Below are 20,756 nucleotides of genomic sequence, written 5' to 3'. Positions count from 1 at the left end.
AGAACCGTCACCGTCCACGACAGAACAGAAGTTTGTTGTATGTTTGTCTCCTGAGCCTGAGGCACCTCAGTGTTTAACTGATAAGACCAGGTCGAGGACACGTCCACATAGCAGCTGTCTCCACCACATTGGTGTTTTCAGGAGACGAGCACGGACCAAACATCTGGGACATCAAAAGAATTGAACACCTGAAGAGAGAGAGGTGCAAAAAGACATGGAAAGACAAGACACCGGCTGAAATCTGTCAGTAATCATAAAGCAGTCCTGCCCCTTGTCAGCAGTGGTGGGCACCGTTCCGCTAATCTGCTAACCGCTAATTAGCGAAGCTAACTTTTTTGTTAGCAGATTGACTTTTCAACTAACTTCAAAAACTATCAGCAGACCAATTAGCTTCCACTAAATTTAGTTTAGCTAACTTTTAGTTCGCTAACATTTTTTGCTGGCATAGTAAGTAAAGCCAAAGGGTCAAAAACATTTGTAAACCCTAAAATCACACATTAGTGTCTGTCTGTTATATGTTTTGCAGTACTCAGGCAGCTTTGAGGAGCTGAGCTCAACCTGACCCCATGAGAAGGGACCTGGCTGCCCGGCTGCTAGAAAAAAAAGGAAAAAAAAAGTAATTTACTTTTGACATAGCCTGCCCCAGACAGGTGGCAAAGGGCATAAAAGGCAAAGCAGGTTTGACTTGTAGTTTGATTTAAAAACCAAACTAATTCCAGCTGTTTCTTTGATTTTAACATCAACTCTGTCATTTGTACAAATTTAAAATATCACAAATATCTTTTAGTTTTAAATTAATGCACTAATTCTGAAAGTTTCAGCATTAAGACTCAGATGCCAAAAGGCATTATGGGAAATTGAGCCTCCTCATCACTGGTTGGCTGTTTATGTGTAAAAACCAACACACACGTTACTGTAATGTGTGTGTTGGTTTTTATGAATAAATGTGTTTTTGTAAATATGTCATTTGTTTTTCATTTGTTAAAAAGGCATTTGCAAATTCTGTATAAGTGTGATTCAGCACACCGAATGGCAACCATTACAGGTGGGTGGATCGATCCTAATATCGATAATATCAATACCAACGCTGGTATTGATATTGAACGATCCTCGTGTAAAAAGATCGATACTCAAGCTTTTTTTTCCTCCCGCAAGCACTGACTGCTGTGCACGCAGATTCATCAAAGTCTACTCTCTGTAAGAGCAGCGCTGCGCTGTCACACAACACGGAGCAGCACACCCTTGTATTGTGGTTTGTCAGCCCTCTACCTCAGGAGATTTTGTTTTAAGTTGTGTTGAGTGATATTTTTTTAAACAAAAATGTTGATTGTGATAATAAATTATTTTGTTGTCATGTACAATGTTTGGCAAAATTCTATTGTAGGTCTTTTGGATCCTTTGGATCTATGAAGCTTAAGTATGAAAAAGTATTGGTATCGGTGATACTGGGCCTGTATTTACTTGGTATCAGATCAATAACAAAATTCCCGGTATCGCCCACCTCTAGCAACCATGTGACAGTTGGATGCTATTTACACTCCCATCCAGTAGATGGCAGTGTTCTGTGGATTTTGACCCAAAATGCAAGGAACACTGCCGTGTGTGTGTGTGTGTGTGTGTGTGTGTGTGTGTGTGTGTGTGTGTGTGTGTGTGTGTGTGTGTGTGTGTGTGTGTGTGTGTGTGTGTGTCAGTTGCTCTACATGTTTGTGCAAAATCTTTTACAGGAATATAAACAGTTCCTAATATCTTGGCATGCGTTTGTCTTTTTTACAGTGACACAGTGTTCATCAGGGTGATGCATTGTGGAAACAAACTCTTCTTCTGTCTGGTTCTTCTCATACTCTGATCTGTAGCGCCTCCCAGAGGGGAGACGCTGATTTCAGCTTCACACCTACGTACACGTTTGTACATGATGTCAGAAATGTTGTTTCTGTCGACAGAATCTCTCTTTTCTGACAGTAAGTGGACTCCGTATGTTTCAACACCGTTTTTACTGAACTTAATCATCTTGTTCCTCTGGTGTTATGATCGCGCTATGGAATGTGTCACTGTGGAGATTACTTGTGAAAAGCGAAAAATCAAAAAACATAATTATAAGTTGAAAGAGGTTGAGGTGGCTCGGGCATCTTTTCCGGATGCCCCCTGGATGGATAATTATAAGTTGTATTTACAGAGTTTCTGGATCGAATATAAACATTTTTGTGGTGAATTTGACTGAGATGTACAGTTCAGTGAAAAACAATAAGCTTTTATGTGTTTGTGGAGACTTTAACACAGATTTTCTAAATCCTCACATTTAGCGGAATTCTTAGATTTTGTGTTCTGTATGGGATTATATCCAGCAATAACACACCCAACCAGGATTACTACGAACACGACACTCATTGACAATATATTAACAAATGTTGTTGTGGTGAATTTAACGGGTGGATTACTTATTAGTGATTAGTGATGTCAGTGCCGATTTTTGTTGTTTACAATTTTTTAGTTGGTAAAGTTGATCATATTGACAAAAATAACTTAGGAATCTATGGCCAATCTTTATTGCACCAAGATTAGTGTGCGCACTTTCCAGCCTGTCGCAGAAGCGATATACGAGGGTAGGCTGAAAAGTTCTAAGACACTATGATGCAATTGTCGAATTGAACAAATTCAGGGTTATTTTTCTACATAGTCTCCCTGTAACTCCACACACTTCTTCCAGCAGTGCTTGAGTGCTTCGATTCCCTTGACATAGCAGCTTTCATCTTGAGAGTCAAAATAGTCCTCAACGGCAGCCATCGCCTCATCATTGCTGCGACAGTGCTTCCCAGCCAAGTTTTTTTCAGGTTTGGGAAGAGATGAAAGTCTGAAGGTGCCAAGTCAGGGGAGTATGGTGGGTGATCTACCAGTTCGAATCCAGGCCATGGCCACTGTTGATTTGTGAGCTGGGGCATTGTCTTGATGGAACAGCACCCCTTTCGTGAGCTTTCCTGGTCGCTTCTTTTTAATAGCCTCGTAACTGTCTCAGTAGGTTAGAATAGTACTGTCCATTTATGGTTTGTCCCTTTTCAAGATAGTCCATGAACACAATGCCCTTGGCATCCCAGAAAACTGAAACCATGACCTTCCCCGCAGACAAAACAACCTTGGCCTTCTTTGGAGGTGGTGACCTTGGGTGTTTCCACTGCATTGATTGTTTTTTTGTCTCTGGTTCAAAGTGGTGAACCCAACACTCATCCTGGGTAAGAAAACGTTCCATGTAATTGGCTGGATCCTCTTCAAATTGCGCCAAGTTTGCCTTCGACATGACTAGCCTGGTGCGTTTCTGATCAGGCGTCAGAAGACGTGGCACCCACCGAGCTGACACCTTTGACATTCCAAGTTCTTCATGCAGAATGTGTTATATTCTCTCACGGGATATTCCACAGCATCTGCTAGCTGATTAATCGTCGATCGTCTGTTGTCCATCACCATTTCATGAACAAGGTCAATGTTTTTCTGGGTTGTGGCTGTTGCAGGCCGCCCAGACCTTGGGTCATCTTCAAGGCTCTCTCTGCCCCTATTAAATTCAGCTGCCCACTTCTGCACTGTAGATATGGAGGGAGCTTCATCCCCTAATGTAGTAACCATATCCGCATGAATGTCCTTGGGCTTTAACCCCTTCTTACGCAGGTACTTAATCACACCATGATGCCAGATTTTGTCCATTTTTGCCGTTTCCCTCTACCACAAACTTTCAAACCTGGCTATGAACCACAAACTACCTCACAACCTGGAAGAAAATAACACAGTCATCAGAAGAGTTGAACTTAATACATGCCAAGTTTTACTGAAATGGCATTTCTCCTTCTTGGTGAGCCTTAGAACTTTTCAGCCTACCCTCGTATGTTTTTATGTATTTTGATGTGAGGACAACAAGCATACAGACGTGCATGTCCGTCAAAACACAGTGCATGTTCTGCAGCTCCGATGTCCAGGACCAGAGTTGTCAACAGCTGCCACGCCCCCTGTCCTGTCAGCGCACAGACCAAGGTGTCGCTCTGTGATCAGATGAGAGGCGCCTCGCCTGCGGTAGGGCGCGCAAACCACACACACGTGTTGTTGGGGGAGCCGACACTCTGGCACGTCACATGTGCACTCGACAACTCCACAATCGTGGGGGCACTTAGACAAATTTCAAATCCGGCTCGACAGTGATCGTCTGCTGACTGTTTTCATACTAATAGTGCGAATGGTCACACATTTTCTAAGTGCCATGCGAGCGGTGTTAGATGTTCGTGTGTGTCACCTGGAATTTGGCCGACACCTGCCGTGAGAGGGTTCAATGAACTCGTACAGCGCACACTCTGTCTTTCAGCCGCTGGTGTGCCGAGGCAGCTACAATTTTACACATTTTGCATGCAATTCCTGCTTCATGCACACTTCAAACAAATTCACACTATGTGTGAAGGGGCCCTAAGGGACTGCTGAATGCATGGAAAAAGTAAAAAAATAAATAAATAAATAAATTGTACAAGCAATTTTTAAAGTGTAGAACAATTGAGGCTGAGAGCAAATACAAGACATAAAAACAAGTTAACTAATATTATGCGATCTTGCAAAAGACAGTATTACAATGATTTATTGGAAAAAAATAAAAACAAACATCAAAAAGTACATGGAAGCTCTAAAATGAAATCATCAAAAATAAAAAAGTCGTCAAAGACTATCCAATATATTTTTACTAAAATATTGATGCAGTTGTTAAGGAAAAGAAAGTTATAGTCGATCATTTTAATGATTATTTTGCCAATGTGGGGAAAAATTTTGCAAATGAAATTGTACCTTCTAATATGAGCTCTTGGACTAACAGGAAAATAAGGACCAACCTTTCAGATTCAATATTTATCAGAGAAACTGATGAGTATGAAATAATTGGCATAGTACACAAAGTAAAGAAAGAAAAAAAAAATCAACTGATTACAATAGTTTTGATACGTCTTTGATTAAAAAAAAAATGATTGTGTCATTAAGCCTTTAACTTATATCTTTAATTTGTCACCAATGACTTCTTTCCAAAATGAAAATAGCTAAAGTGGTGCCGCTGTTCAAATCCGGTGACAAACACGTTTTTTCAAACTACAGCCAATCTCACTGCTATCTCAATTTTCAAAAATTCTGGAAAAAGTATTCATCAAGAGGTTGGATGATTTTATATCCAAACATCACATAATAAATGAGCAGCAACATGGATTTAGGAAAAATCGTACCATTTCACTGGCGATAATTGATTTTGTTGAACAGATCACAAATGCAATTGAAAACAAACACACCGATTGTTTTTTCGTTTTTGTTTTTTTTTTTCCGACTTACAGAAAGCTTTTGATACTATAGATCATACCGTACTATTGGATAAACTATGCAAGTATGGCATCAAAGGATTAGCACATGATTGGTTAGCCAACTACTTGTACAACAGGTATCAATGTGTTCACTTGGGTGGGATAAATTCTGAATTTCTGAGGTGCATTTGTGGGGTGCCCCAGGGTTCAGTCCTTGGGCCTTTGCTGTTTCTTTTATATATTAATGATATATGTTTGGTTTCCAAGTTTGTGAGCCGTATTTATTTGCTGATGACACAACTGCGTTTTGTAGTGGGGATCATTTGGGACAGGTTCTGAACACGATGGAGAGGGAACTACAGAAGTTTAAGGAATGGTTTGATTCTAATAAATTGTTGCTTCACTTTGGTAAAACAAAGTGCATCATATTTGGTAATAAGCCCAGGAACTCATGTAGAAATTTCACTTTGTTTGTTTACCTTGTGGTTTGGAGCTTTGGGACTGAGGTTCTCGTCCCCGTCCTCGCCAGACGTCCTCAGGCTCTTCATCCTCTCTGCTGCTTCCATCCTCCTCGTCTCCTCCTGCCAGTCAAAATTTACAACAACTCTTCAGTTACAATAAGTAAAGATTTTCATCTCTGAATAAAACACACTTTCTGATCATTTATTCCTTCACGTTCAGAGTCCAGTGGCCTCATGTACAAAAACACAAAAACCTGGTATCCGCCTGTCTCCACGGCAACGCTCAGATGAATTAAAAGTGAAATAACCGTGGAAACGTGCGGTGCGTCACGCACAAATCCTGGCTGGCGTATGCACGTTTCTACAGTTACTCTGTTCCTCTGCCGATGCATAGAGGTGATGCAGGGATCCGTTAATAGTGTGAAAACATGAAGTCATCAGAGTGATGAGGAACATCAGAGACACACTGATGAACAACTAACACACCCACGTGTTTGCAGTTATATGGGTGGATATAAAAACATGCACAAAGTGATGTGGAATATGGCACTAACAGTGGCCGCATTAGCGTTGTTAGAGGACCTTACAAATGGCGCAATCCGACGTGAGCGTGTGTTCAGGGAACGTGAGGATTTACTTACAAATGACAATAATTGGCTCATAAAGCGATTCTGATAACCACACAGTAAAATCACCAGTGTAAAACTAACACTGACAGTGTCAAATTAACACTGCCAGTGTACATATGGTCCAAGTGAGACCATATGTTCACTGTCGGTGTTAACTGGTGATTCTACTGTGCAAGAACACCGTTACTGGAGTTGGGCGCAGACCTGCAGCCGGTCCAGAACACAATACGGCGAGGAGCCAGTGGTCGTCTGTGTCCACAACGCTGGGCTTCCTGACATCAGGGGCATTCCAGTGGGAGCTGGCCGACTGGTCAGGAGCATGCCAGTCAACCTTGAGCTGAGCCGTGCCAGCTGTATGGAACGCAATCATCTGAATGTCATCCAGGTACATCACATTCCAACATTAAAGCACAATTTGCAGCAAGAGCCGGTTTCCAGAATGTAATCAAATTGTTTTTTGGCAATACGGAACAAGTTCATCCCATCAATGTGCAAACCACATGTGATTCACAAATGCATCTAACTGAATGGTGGCTGGGTGTCCTGGTTCAGTGCCTGACTCATTCATCCTGATTAACACAAAGTCGTGAGACTGGGCTGCCCCAACCATGCTCTCATCCTGTCACAAAATGATTGACATTTCCGTGACACAGATTTTTATTCTACTAGCCTAACCCTAATCCCTCTCCTAATCCTAACCCCATGTCATCTCGCGTTTCATGCCCGTCAGGCACGTGTGCATTGAGTAAATAGTTCATTCACGTAAACGGTCCCAAATGAAATCAGCACAGGCATATGGACGTGTGCATGGTTATTTTCTTGTTTCTTGATTGTGAAACTGGAGCTTCTTAACAAGGCCTCGATTGTCCCCCTGCGTTTGTCAATAAACATGCGGTGCTCCTCACTGTTTTAGTGTGTGTTGTCCCGAGCCCACATGTGGCCCCACACACACACACACTCCCACTAACTCTTACCTTTATTCCATGTGTGACAGGGTCCCAAATAAACTATCTCTGTGTGTCTGCATGTCATTTCCAGTCATCTGTGGCTCACACGCCATATAAATCCTTTTCTATGTTCATGTTGTCTGATGTGACGTGTGGGGAATTCCTGCTACAAGGACCTGTTTACATGGATTTGCATATTCAAATATGGGCGTGGCCAGGGTGAAGTTTAGTGGGTGTGCATGTTTGCTCAATTCTACATTCAGTGGGATGTACAAACGGAACATGCTTGGATCCATGTGTACGCACACTTTGATGCATCTGAATATTTTTGTGCGTGCGCCAGTTTCTGGATTTTGGCGTAACACCATGTTTCAGTAGGAAATCCATGCAAGTCTTTGTACATGAGGTCCCAGGTCACCATGGGTCAAGAGCATCATAATATGAATAAATTTATGAATAAATTAAAAAAAACATTACTCCCCTCGGGGGTGGTGGTCAAGTGGTTAGTAGGCTTGGTTTCAGTGTGGAAGGTTCCCAGCTCAAATCCTACCCTGCCACATTTCTCCATGTAGTGTGGAGTTGCATCAGGAAGGACATCCGGTGTAAAATTTGTGCCAAATCAACATTCTGATCCACCTCAGATTTGCTGTAGCGCAGTGATTCTCAACCGGGGTGCCGCGGCACCCTAGGGTGCCATGATCGATTGTCAGGGGTGCCGTGGGCAATTATCAAATATCACCATTATCGGGTGTATGTGCTGTAATAGTGTGGCAGATGATGTAATGCTCTTTTATTCCAGTAGATGGCAGCAAAGCGCTGTACTATAGTATAATAGACATACTTCACATAGCGTTGTGTGTCTACAGTGTGAATCTCAGCTGCTCATGGAGCATGGCTCCTCTGGGGAAGGAGAAACTGCGTTGGCTTTGGAGGTGTGCAGGGAAGGCGGCCTGACCGCCGTTGATGTCACCGTGGTCAGACTTGGGCCTTCTCGCTCACAACTGGGTTCGCTGAAGGCAGCCTCTGCACTCCGTGAATATTAGAGTGGCAGATTATTGTGAATAAAAGTGTCGACACGTCTAAAAAAAAAAACACTTGAGATTAGGGCTGTCACAATTATTACAATATTCGTCAATCGCGATTATTTTTCATATTTGCGATTATCGTGAATTATTTATTTTATCCACAAAGCATAAAACGACTCAGAATCTGACATCATTGTGCTGCAGCCTCACTCTCGTCTTAAGGCAGGACAATAACATGGAGGCTGAAGAGCGATCCGTCCTGCCGTTTGGATAAGACGGCCGATTAAAACAGTGGCCGTCTTCTTCAAAAGCTGTCTAAAATGCGGAGCTGTTGGTGTGTGTGTGTGTGTGTGTACGCGTGTGGAGTCGACAGGCTGCAGACTGGGAGGGAGGGGGTGCGTGAGGGAGATTCCTGAATGCAGGCGCGACACGTTACAGTCTGAGAACCATCAGTGCGCAGTGAGCGCGGAGCAGAGAGAGGATTTTAACCCGAGTGAACATGCTAACAAAACAAAACCAAAACATGAAGCTTTTACTTCTCTCTGAACTTTCTCTAAAGGTGTGATTCTGCCGTTACTGTCCTGTTCACACCATGTGCGCATCATATGCTGAATTTATGAGATCATGAGATGAAATAAAAGGTCAAATAGCTTTAAAAACATATTTAAAAAATGAGAATATATGAATGAACTGAGCCACAAAAAAAAAAAAAAAAAAACCCTGACATATAGAAGCTGTGGTGATGTTCAGATGCACAGATCACAAAAAGCAGGTGAGAACTCTGAACTTTAACAGCTGTTACTTTCCAAAGGTATTTATTTGTTCAATCTTGAGCTTAATGCAGTGTTTAAGCACAAAACGTGACTGATGAGGAGAAAATTTCAGAAATGCAACAGAAACAACCACAATTCAGAAAAAGTTGGGACTGTATGTAAAATGAAGATAAAAATAAAAATGTTGCACCATTCCCAGTTTCTCCACTCACAGAAGCCAAACGTTCTTCCAGAGTTGTGTAATTATACTACAATAGTAGAATATAAAGAAGGGGGAAAAAAAGAAAAAAAATAGACAATATATTCGTCAATCGCAATTATTTGTCTGACAATTAATCGTCTCCAGAAATTCCTAATCGTGACAGCCCTACTTGAGATCAGAGCGCAAAATGCTTGAGGATTTTCGGAATGCGGTGTTTTCTGTATCGATTTTCTATTGCAATAATTGGGTTTTGCACAAAACCAGAGGTAATAGAATTATAATATTATTTTGCTTGGTGGTGTGCCGCAGGATTTTGTAAATATAAAAAGGGTGCCGCGGCTCAAAAAAGGTTTAAAATCACTGCTGTAGCGAACCCATAACAGAGCAGCCGAAGGGACTTTTTACTGAGCTCCAACTGCAGGTGCTTAAAAATACAAACAAATGTGGAAGTGTTAAAGCCTGCAGTTCCTCAAAAGGCCACCTGAGGTTGGCTCCAAAACTGTGTTAAAATGTCCAACTTTACAGTTGAAATAAATGTTTACACCACCATCAGGGTCCACCACAACAGCAACATCTACAGCCGCTCCATTTGAGCCTAAGAAAACAACAGAGGAGCACACACAGGAGGAGCACACACAGGAATACACACAGGTGCAGCACATACAGGAGGAGCACACACAGGAGGAGCACACACAGGAGGAGCACACACAGGAATACACACAAGAGGAGCACACACAGGAGGAGCACACACAGGAGCAGCACACACAGGAGTACACACAGGAGGAGCACACACAGGAGGAGCACACACAGGAGGAGTACATACAGGAATACACACAAGAGGAGCACACACAGGAGGGGCACACACAGGAGGGGCACACACAGGAGGGGCACACACAGGAGGGGCACACACAGGAGGGGCACACACACTTCATGTGATCCAGACACGTTGCTATGACAACCCATCTAGCATCTGCTTTTAAAGGACTGAGAATTTAGGAGTAGACCCCATCATCAACAACTTAATCTAGACAAAACTGGAATCCATGTGAAAAGAACCAAAACACTGTCAGTCTCCATTTAAATACTCTCCTCAAAATAAATGGTAAATAGACTGCATTTACGAGGTCTCTTAGATAATAAACCGACCCTTTTATTATTTTTTTTAACCATATGGATTTGAATGACATGCGATTACACCAATCATGCTTGAACCCTCGTGCGCATGCGTGAGTTTTTTCACGCGTGTCGGTGACGTCATTTCCCTGTGGGCAGGCCTTGAGTGAGATGTGGTCCCGCCCTCTCGGCTGAATTCCTTTGTTTCACACGCTGCTCGAGACGGCGCGCGTTGCTTTATCAAAATTTTTTCTGGACCTGTGAGGAATATCCGAGTGGACACTATTCGAGAAATTAAGCTGGTTTTCTGTGAAAAGTTTAACGGCTGATGAGAGATTATGGGGTGTTTCTGTCGGTGTAAGGACTTCCCACGGAGCGGGACGTCCTGCAGCGCTTCCAGGCGCTGTCGTCGGCCTGTTTCGAGCTGAAAACATCCTAATTTAAGGCTTAATTCACCCAGGACATCGTGAGAGAACAGAGAAGATTCAGAAGAGGCCGGCATGAGGAATTTATGCGGACATTCCACTGTTTAAGGACATTTTTTTAATGAAAGATGTACGCGCAAATTCGCCGAGTCGTTTCCGTGACGACTCGGCAAATCTGTGTGCGCCGCGACAGGAAAAACACCTCCGTGTTGAAAACCATTTGTAGAATTCAGGCGGCTTTTGATGGCTTTCAACAAGTGAGTAACTGAGAAGTTGTTTAACAGCTTGGGCATGTTCCAACTTCAATCAATCAATCAACTTTTTTTTTATATAGCGCCAAATCACAACAAACAGTTGCCCCAAGGCGCTTTATATTGTAAGGCAAGGCCATACAACAATCATGAAAAACCCCAACGGTCAAAACGACCCCCTGTGAGCAAGCACTTGGCAACAGTGGGAAGGAAAAACTCCCTCTTAACAGGAAGAAACCTCCAGCAGAACCAGGCTCAGGGAGGGGCAGTCTTCTGCTGAGACTGGTTGGGGCTGAGGGAAAGAACCAGGAAAAAGACATGCTGTGGAGGGGGGCAGAGATCGATCACTAATGATTAAATGCGGAGTGATGCATACAGAGCAAAAAGAGAAAGAAACAGTGCATCATGGGAACCCCCCCACAGTCTACGTCTAAAGCAGCATAACAAAGGGATAGTCCAGGGTCACCCGATCCAGCCCTAACTATAAGCCTTAGCGAAAAGGAAAGTTTTAAGCCTAATCTTAAAAGTAGAGAGGGTATCTGTCTCCCTGATCTGAATTGGGAGCTGGTTCCACAGGAGAGGAGCCTGAAAGCTGAAGGCTCTGCCTCCCATTCTACTCTTACAAACCCTAGGAACTACAAGTAAGCCTGCAGTCTGAGAGCGAAGCGCTCTATTAGGGTGATATGGTACTACGAGGTCCCTGAGATAAGATGGGACCTGATTATTCAAAACCTTATAAGTAAGAAGAAGAATTTTAAATTCTATTCTAGAATTAACAGGAAGCCAATGAAGAGAGGCCAACACGGGTGAGATATGCTCTCTCCTGCTAGTCCCCGTCAGTACTCTAGCTGCAGCATTTTGAATTAACTGAAGGCTTTTTAGGGAACTTTTAGGACAACCTGATAATAAAGAATTACAATAGTCCAGCCTAGAGGAAATAAATGCATGAATTAGTTTTTCAGCATCACTCTGAGACAAGACCTTTCTGATTTTAGAGATATTGCGTAAATGCAAAAAAGCAGTCCTACATATTTGTTTAATATGCGCTTTGAATGACATATCCTGATCAAAAATGACTCCAAGATTTCTCACAGTATTACTAGAGGTCAGGGAAATGCCATCCAGAGTAAAGATCTGGTTAGACACCATGCTTCTAAGATTTGTGGGGCCAAGTACAATAACTTCAGTTTTATCTGAGTTTAAAAGCAGGAAATTAGAGGTCATCCATGTCTTTATGTCTGTAAGACAATCCTGCAGTTTAGCTAATTGGTGTGTGTCCTCTGGCTTCATGGATAGATAAAGCTGGGTATCATCTGCGTAACAATGAAAATTTAAGCAATACCGTCTAATAATACTGCCTAAGGGAAGCATGTATAAAGTGAATAAAATTGGTCCTAGCACAGAACCTTGTGGAACTCCATAATTAACTTTAGTCTGTGAAGAAGATTCCCCATTTACATGAACAAACTGTAATCTATTAGACAAATATGATTCAAACCACCGCAGCGCAGTGCCTTTAATACCTATGACATGCTCTAATCTCTGTAATAAAATTTTATGGTCAACAGTATCAAAAGCAGCACTGAGGTCCAACAGAACAAGCACAGAGATAAGTCCACTGTCCGAAGCCATAAGAAGATCATTTGTAACCTTCACTAATGCTGTTTCTGTACTATGATGAATTCTAAAACCTGACTGAACCTCTTCAAATAGACCATTCCTCTGCAGGTGATCAGTTAGCTGTTTTACAACTACCCTCTCAAGAATCTTTGAGAGAAAAGGAAGGTTGGAGATTGGCCTATAATTAGCTAAAATAGCTGGGTCAAGAGATGGCTTTTTAAGTAATGGTTTAATTACTGCCACCTTAAAAGCCTGTGGTACATAGCCAACTAACAAAGATAAGTTGATCATATTTAAGATTGAAGCATTAAATAATGGTAGGACTTCCTTGAGCAGCCTGGCAGGAATGGGGTCTAACAAACATGTTGATGGTTTGGATGAAGTAACTAATGAAAATAACTCAGAACAATCGAAGAGAAACAGTCTAACCAAATACCGGCATCACTGAAAGCAGCCAAAGATAACGATACATCTTTGGGATGGTTATGAGTAATTTTTTCTCTAATAGTCAAAATTTTGTTAGCAAAGAAAGTCATGAAGTCATTACTAGTTAAAGTTAATGGAATACTCAGCTCAATAGAGCTCTGACTCTTTGTCAGCCTGGCTACAGTGCTGAAAAGAAACCTGGGGTTGTTCTTATTTTCTTCAATTAGTGATGAGTAGAAGGATGTCCTAGCTTTACGGAGGGCTTTTTTATAGAGCAACAAACTCTTTTTCCAGGCTAAGTGAAGATCTTCTAAATTAGTGAGACGCCATTTCCTCTCCAACTTACGGGTTATCTGCTTTAAGCTACGAGTTTGTGAGTTATACCACGGAGTCAGACACTTCTGATTTAAAGCTCTCTTTTTCAGAGGAGCTACAGCATCCAAAGTTGTCTTCAATGAGGATGTAAAACTATTGACGAGATACTCTAACTCCCTTACAGAGTTTAGGTAGCTACTCTGCTCTGTGTTGGTATATGACAATAGAGAACATAAAGAAGGAATCATATCCTTAAACCTAGTTACAGCGCTTTCTGAAAGACTTCTAGTGTAATGAAACTTATTCCCCACTGCAGGGTAGTCCATCAGGGTAAATGTAAATGTTATTAAAAAATGATCAGACAGAAGGGAGTTTTCAGGGAATACTGTTAAGTCTTCTATTTCCATACCATAAGTCAAAACAAGATCTAAGATATGATTAAAGTGGTGGGTGGACTCATTTACTTTTTGAGCAAAGCCAATAGAGTCTAATAATAGATTAAATGCAGTGTTGAGGCTGTCATTCTCAGCATCTGTGTGGATGTTAAAATCGCCCACTATAAGTATCTTATCTGAGCTAAGCACTAAGTCAGACAGAAGGTCTGAAAATTCACAGAGAAACTCACAGTAACGACCAGGTGGACGATAGATAATAACAAATAAAACTGGTTTTTGGGACTTCCAATTTGGATGGAAAAGACTAAGAGACAAGCTTTCAAATGAATTAAAGCTCTGTCTAGGTTTTTGATTAATTAATAAGCTGGAATGGAAGATTGCTGCTAATCCTCCGCCCCGGCCCGTACTACGAGCATTCTGACAGTTAGTGTGACTCAGGGGTGTTGACTCATTTAAACTAACATATTCATCCTGCTGTAACCAGGTTTCTGTTAGGCAGAATAAATCAATACGTTGATCAATTATTATATCATTTACCAACAGGGACTTAGAAGAGAGAGACCTAATGTTTAATAGACCACATTTAACTGTTTTAGTCTGTGGTGCAGTTGGAGGTGCTATATTATTTTTTCTTTTTGAATTTTTTTGCTTAAATAGATTTTTGCTGGTTATTGGTGGTCTGGAAGCAGGCACCGTCTCTACGGGGATGGGGTAATGAGGGGATGGCAGGGGGAGAGAAGCTGCAGAGAGGTGTATAAGACCACAGCTCTGCCTCCTGGTCCCAACGCTAGACAGTCACAGTTTGGAGGATCCAAGAAAATTGGCCAGATTTCTAGAAATGAGAGCTGCTCCATCTAAAGTGGGATGGATGCCGTCTCTCCTAACAAGACCAGGTTTTCCCCAGAAGCTTTGCCAATTATCAATGAAGCCCACCTCATTTTTTGGACACCACTCAGACAGCCAGCAATTCAAGGAGAACATGCGGCTAAACATGTCACTCCCGGTCTGATTGGGGAGGGGCCCAGAGAAAACAACAGAGTCCGACATTGTTTTTGCAAAGTTACACACCGATTTAATGTTAATTTTAGTGACCTCCGATTGGCGTAACCGAGTGTCATTACTGCCGACGTGAATTACAATCTTACCAAATTTACGCTTAGCCTTAGCCAGCAATTTCAAATTTCCTTCAATGTCGCCTGCTCTGGCCCCTGGAAGACAATTGACAATGGTTGCTGGTGTCGCCAACTTCACATTTCTCAAAACAGAGTCGCCAATAACCAGAGTTTGATCCTCGGCGAGTGTATCGTCGAGTGGGGAAAAACGGTTAGAGATGTGCACGGGTTGACGGTGTACACGGGGCTTCTGTTTAGGGCTACGCTTCCTCCTCACAGTCACCCAGTCGGCCTGCTTTCCCGACTGCCCGGGATCCGCCAGGGGGGAACTAACGGTGGGTAAGCCACCTTGGTCCGCACCGACCACAGGGGCCTGTCTAGCTGTAGAATTTTCCACGGTGCGGAGCCGAGTCTCCAATTCGCCCAGCCTGGCCTCCAAAGCTACGAATAAGCTGCACTTATTACAAGTACCGTTACTGCTAAAGGAGGCCGAGGAATAACTAAACATTTCACACCCAGAGCAGAAAAGTGCGGGAGAGACAGGAGAAGCCGCCATGCTAAATCGGCTAAAAGCTAGTAGCTACGCAACCTAGTGGATTTCTAAAAACACTCAAAGTGAATAATGTGTAAATAATTTAGAGGTGATTCAGCAGAAGGAGTGCTTTAGTTAAGGCACCAGACAGGCCATGAAGCAGCACAAGTAACGCACGGCAACAGCGAACGCACGACAACGGTGCAAAAATAAAATAAAATCCACTAGACAGGCTGCGGAGCAGCACAGGCAACACACGACAACGGTGGTAAAAAAAAAAAATAAAAATAAAATAAAAATCCACTAGACAGGCTGTGGAGCAGCACAGGTAACACACGACAACAGTGGTAGAAAATAAAATAAAAATCCACTAGACAGGCTGCGGAGCAGCACAGGTAACACACGACAACGGTGGTAAAAAAAAAATAAAAATAAAATAAAAATCCACTAGACAGGCCGTGGAACAGCACAGGTAACGCACGACAACGGTGGTAAAAAATAAAATAAAAATCCACTAGACAGGCTGTGGAGCAGCACAGGTAACGCACGACAACGGCGGCAAAAAATAAAATAAAAATCCACTAGACAGGCTGCGGAGCAGCACAGGTAACGCACGACAATGGTGGTAAAAAAAAAATAAAATAAATAAAAATAAAATAAAAATCCACTAGATAGGCCGTGGAACAGCACAGGTAACGCACGACAACGGTGGTAAAAAATAAAATAAAAATCCACTAGACAGGCTGCGGAGCAGCACAGGTAACGCACGACAACGGTGGTAAAAAAAAAATAAAATAAAATAAAATAAAAATCCACTAGACAGGCTGCGGAGCAGCACAGGTAACGCACGACAACGGTGGTAAAAAATAAAATAAAAATCCACTAGACAGGCTGTGGAGCAGCACAGGTAACGCACGACAACGGTGGTAAAAAATAAAATAAAAATCCACTAGACAGGCTGCGGAGCAGCACAGGTAACGCACGACAACGGTGGTAAAAAATAAAATAAAAATCCACTAGACAGGCTGCGGAGCAGCACAGGTAACGCACGACAACGGTGGTAAAAAATAAAATAAAAATCCACTAGACAGGCTGCGGAGCAGCACAGGTAACGCACGACAACGGTGGTAAAAAATAAAATAAAAATCCACTAGACAGGCTGCGGAGCAGCACAGGTAACGCACGACAACGGTGGTAAAAAATAAAATAAAAATCCACTAGACAGGCTGCGGAGCAGCACAGGTAACGCACGACAACGGTGGTAAAAAATAAAATAAAAATCCACTAGACAGGCTGCGGAGCAGCACAGGTAACGCACGACAACGGTGGTAAAAAATAAAATAAAAATCCACTAGACAGGCTGCGGAGCAGCACAGGTAACGCACGACAACGGTGGTAAAAATAAAATAAAAATCCACTAGACAGGCTGCGGAGCAGCACAGGTAACGCACGACAACGGTGCTAAAAAATAAAATAAAAATCCACTAGACAGGCTGCGGAGCAGCACAGGTAACGCACGACAACGGTGGTAAAAAATAAAATAAAAATCCACTAGACAGGCTGTGGAGCAGCACAGGTAACGCACGACAACGGTGGTAAAAAATAAAATAAAAATCCACTAGACAGGCTGTGGAGCAGCACAGGTAACGCACGACAACGGTGGTAAAAATAAAATAAAAATCCACTAGACAGGCTGCGGAGCAGCACAGGTAACGCACGACAACGGTGGTAAAAAATAAAATAAAAATCCACTAGACAGGCTGCGGAGCAGCACAGGTAACGCACGACAACGGTGGTAAAAAATAAAATAAAAATCCACTAGACAGGCTGCGGAGCAGCACAGGTAACGCACGACAACGGTGGTAAAAAATAAAATAAAAATCCACTAGACAGGCTGCGGAGCAGCACAGGTAACGCACGACAACGGTGGTAAAAAATAAAATAAAAATCCACTAGACAGCTGCGGAGCAGCACAGGTAACGCACGACAACGGTGGTAAAAATAAAATAAAAATCCACTAGACAGGCTGCGGAGCAGCACAGGTAACGCACGACAACGGTGGTAAAAAATAAAATAAAAATCCACTAGACAGGCTGCGGAGCAGCACAGGTAACGCACGACAACGGTGGTAAAAAATAAAATAAAAATCCACTAGACAGGCTGCGGAGCAGCACAGGTAACGCACGACAACGGTGGTAAAAAATAAAATAAAAATCCACTGGACAGGCTGCGGAGCAGCACAGGTAACGCACGACAACGGTGGTAAAAAATAAAATAAAAATCCACTAGACAGGCTGCGGAGCAGCACAGGTAACGCACGACAACGGTGGTAAAAAATAAAATAAAAATCCACTAGACAGGCTGCGGAGCAGCACAGGTAACGCACGACAACGGTGGTAAAAAATAAAATAAAAATCCACTAGACAGGCTGCGGAGCAGCACAGGTAACGCACGACAACAGTGGTAAAAAATAAAATAAAAATCCACTAGACAGGCTGCGGAGCAGCACAGGTAACGCACGACAACGGTGGTAAAAAATAAAATAAAAATCCACTAGACAGGCTGCGGAGCAGCACAGGTAACGCACGACAACGGTGGTAAAAAATAAAATAAAAATCCACTAGACAGGCTGCGGAGCAGCACAGGTAACGCACGACAACGGTGGTAAAAAATAAAATAAAAATCCACTAGACAGGCTGTGGAGCAGCACAGGTAACGCACGACAACGGTGGTAAAAAATAAAATAAAAATCCACTAGACAGGCTGTGGAGCAGCACAGGTAACGCACGACAACAGTGCTAAATAAAATAAAAATCCACTGGACAGGCTGTGGAGCAGCACAGGTAACACACGACAACAGTGCTAAAATAAAATAAAATCCACTGGACAGGCTGTGGAGCAGCACAGGTAACACACGACAACAGTGCTAAAATAAAATAAAAATCCACTGGACAGGCTGTGGAGCAGCACAAGTAACACACGACAACGGTGCTAAAATAAAATAAAAATCCACTAGACAGGCTGTGGAGCAGCACAGGTAACACACGACAACAGTGGTAAAAAATAAAATAAAAATCCACTAGACAGGCTGTGGAGCAGCACAGGTAACGCACGACAACGGTGGTAAAAAATAAAATAAAAATCCACTAGACAGGCTGTGGAGCAGCACAGGTAACACACGACAACAGTGGTAAAAAATAAAATAAAAATCCACTAGACAGGCTGCGGAGCAGCACAGGTAACACACGACAACAGTGCTAAAATAAAATAAAAATCCACTGGACAGGCTGTGGAGCAGCACAGGTAACACACGACAACAGTGCTAAAATAAAATAAAAATCCACTGGACAGGCTGTGGAGCAGCACAAGTAACACACGACAACGGTGCTAAAATAAAATAAAAATCCACTAGACAGGCTGTGGAGCAGCACAGGTAACACACGACAACAGTGGTAAAAAATAAAATAAAAATCCACTAGACAGGCTGTGGAGCAGCACAGGTAACGCACGACAACGGTGGTAAAAAATAAAATAAAAATCCACTAGACAGGCTGTGGAGCAGCACAGGTAACACACGACAACAGTGGTAAAAAATAAAATAAAAATCCACTAGACAGGCTGCGGAGCAGCACAGGTAACACACGACAACAGTGCTAAAATAAAATAAAAATCCACTGGACAGGCTGTGGAGCAGCACAAGTAACACACGACAACGGTGCTAAAATAAAATAAAAATCCACTAGACAGGCTGTGGAGCAGCACAAGTAACACACGACAACGGTGCTAAAATAAAATAAAAATCCACTAGACAGGCTGCGGAGCAGCACAGGTAACACACGACAACAGTGCTAAAATAAAATAAAAATCCACTAGACAGGCTGTGGAGCAGCACAGGTAACGCACGACAACGGTGGTAAAAAATAAAATAAAATCCACTAGACAGGCTGTGGAGCAGCACAGGTAACACACGACAACAGTGCTAAAATAAAATAAAAATCCACTAGACAGGCTGTGGAGCAGCACAGGTAACACACGACAACAGTGCTAAAATAAAATAAAAATCCACTGGACAGGCTGTGGAGCAGCACAGGTAACGCACGACAACAGTGCTAAAATAAAATAAAAATCCACTAGACAGGCTGTGGAGCAGCACAGGTAACACACGACAACAGTGCTAAAATAAAATAAAAATCCACTAGACAGGCTGTGGAGCAGCACAGGTAACACACGACAACAGTGCTAAAATAAAATAAAAATCCACTAGGCAGGCTGTGGAGCAGCACAGGTAACACACGACAACAGTGCTAAAATAAAATAAAAATCCACTAGACAGGCTGTGGAGCAGCACAGGTAACACACGACAACAGTGCTAAAATAAAATAAAAATCCACTAGACAGGCTGTGGAGCAGCACAGGTAACACACGACAACAGTGCTAAAATAAAATAAAAATCCACTGGACAGGCTGTGGAGCAGCACAGGTAACGCACGACAACAGTGCTAAAATAAAATAAAAATCCACTAGACAGGCTGTGGAGCAGCACAGGTAACACACGACAACAGTGCTAAAATAAAATAAAAATCCACTAGACAGGCTGTGGAGCAGCACAGGTAACACACGACAACAGTGCTAAAATAAAATAAAAATCCACTAGGCAGGCTGTGGAGCAGCACGACAACAGTGCTAAAAAATGAAATAAAAATAAAAACGAAAGCGTTAGCAAGCTAGTTAGCTTGCCAACGCTGATGAAAGTTAGCTGATAAAAGTGCTCCGTCGCGATGTTTCGACCGATTAGAGGTCTTCTTTAGGCGTTGGAGCACGGTGAAAAAGTAAAAAAAAAAAAATAAATAAAAAAGTCTTGAAAAAGACTTAATTCAAAGAACTCAAACAGCTCAGTTCAAACAGCTAACAGATACAGCAGAACACCGCTGTGCTCCGGAACCAAGCAGAACAAAGAACAAAGTTAGACAGCGTATTAGTCAGCAGAGAAATTACCTTGGTTCTGGTAGTCGATTTCTCGGCGATTTCTCTTGCCCGTTAAGATTTCCAACGGAGGTGTTTTTCCTGTCGCGACCCCCCGTGGTCGGGTCCGGCCCGACATGCGACTCTGCCCGCACGTTCTTTCATTACAAAATGACCGTTAACAATGGAATGTCCGAATAAACTCCTCATGCCGACTTCTTCTGAAAGTTCTCTGTTCTCTGACGACTTACTGGATCAACAGAGC

The 20,756-nt window shown here is 42.6% G+C and overlaps 1 protein-coding gene across 1 annotated transcript in view; it reads right to left on the bottom strand.

Annotated features, from left to right (window-relative positions):
- The window catches only part of lsp1a (lymphocyte specific protein 1 a), a 59,161-nt gene that overhangs the window by 14,036 nt on the left and 24,369 nt on the right, over positions 1 to 20,756 (bottom strand). Inside the window, exon 6 of the mRNA XM_034177327.1 lies at positions 5,783 to 5,884. Coding sequence (XP_034033218.1) covers positions 5,783 to 5,884 — 102 coding nt within the window. The remainder of the gene's footprint in view (positions 1 to 5,782; positions 5,885 to 20,756) is intronic.

This window comes from Thalassophryne amazonica, chromosome 8 (assembly GCF_902500255.1).
Source record: "Thalassophryne amazonica chromosome 8, fThaAma1.1, whole genome shotgun sequence".
Taxonomy (NCBI): Eukaryota; Metazoa; Chordata; class Actinopteri; order Batrachoidiformes; family Batrachoididae; genus Thalassophryne; species Thalassophryne amazonica.
The sequence above is the reverse complement of the archived record's forward strand: the minus strand, read 5'-3'. Positions and strand labels throughout refer to the sequence as shown.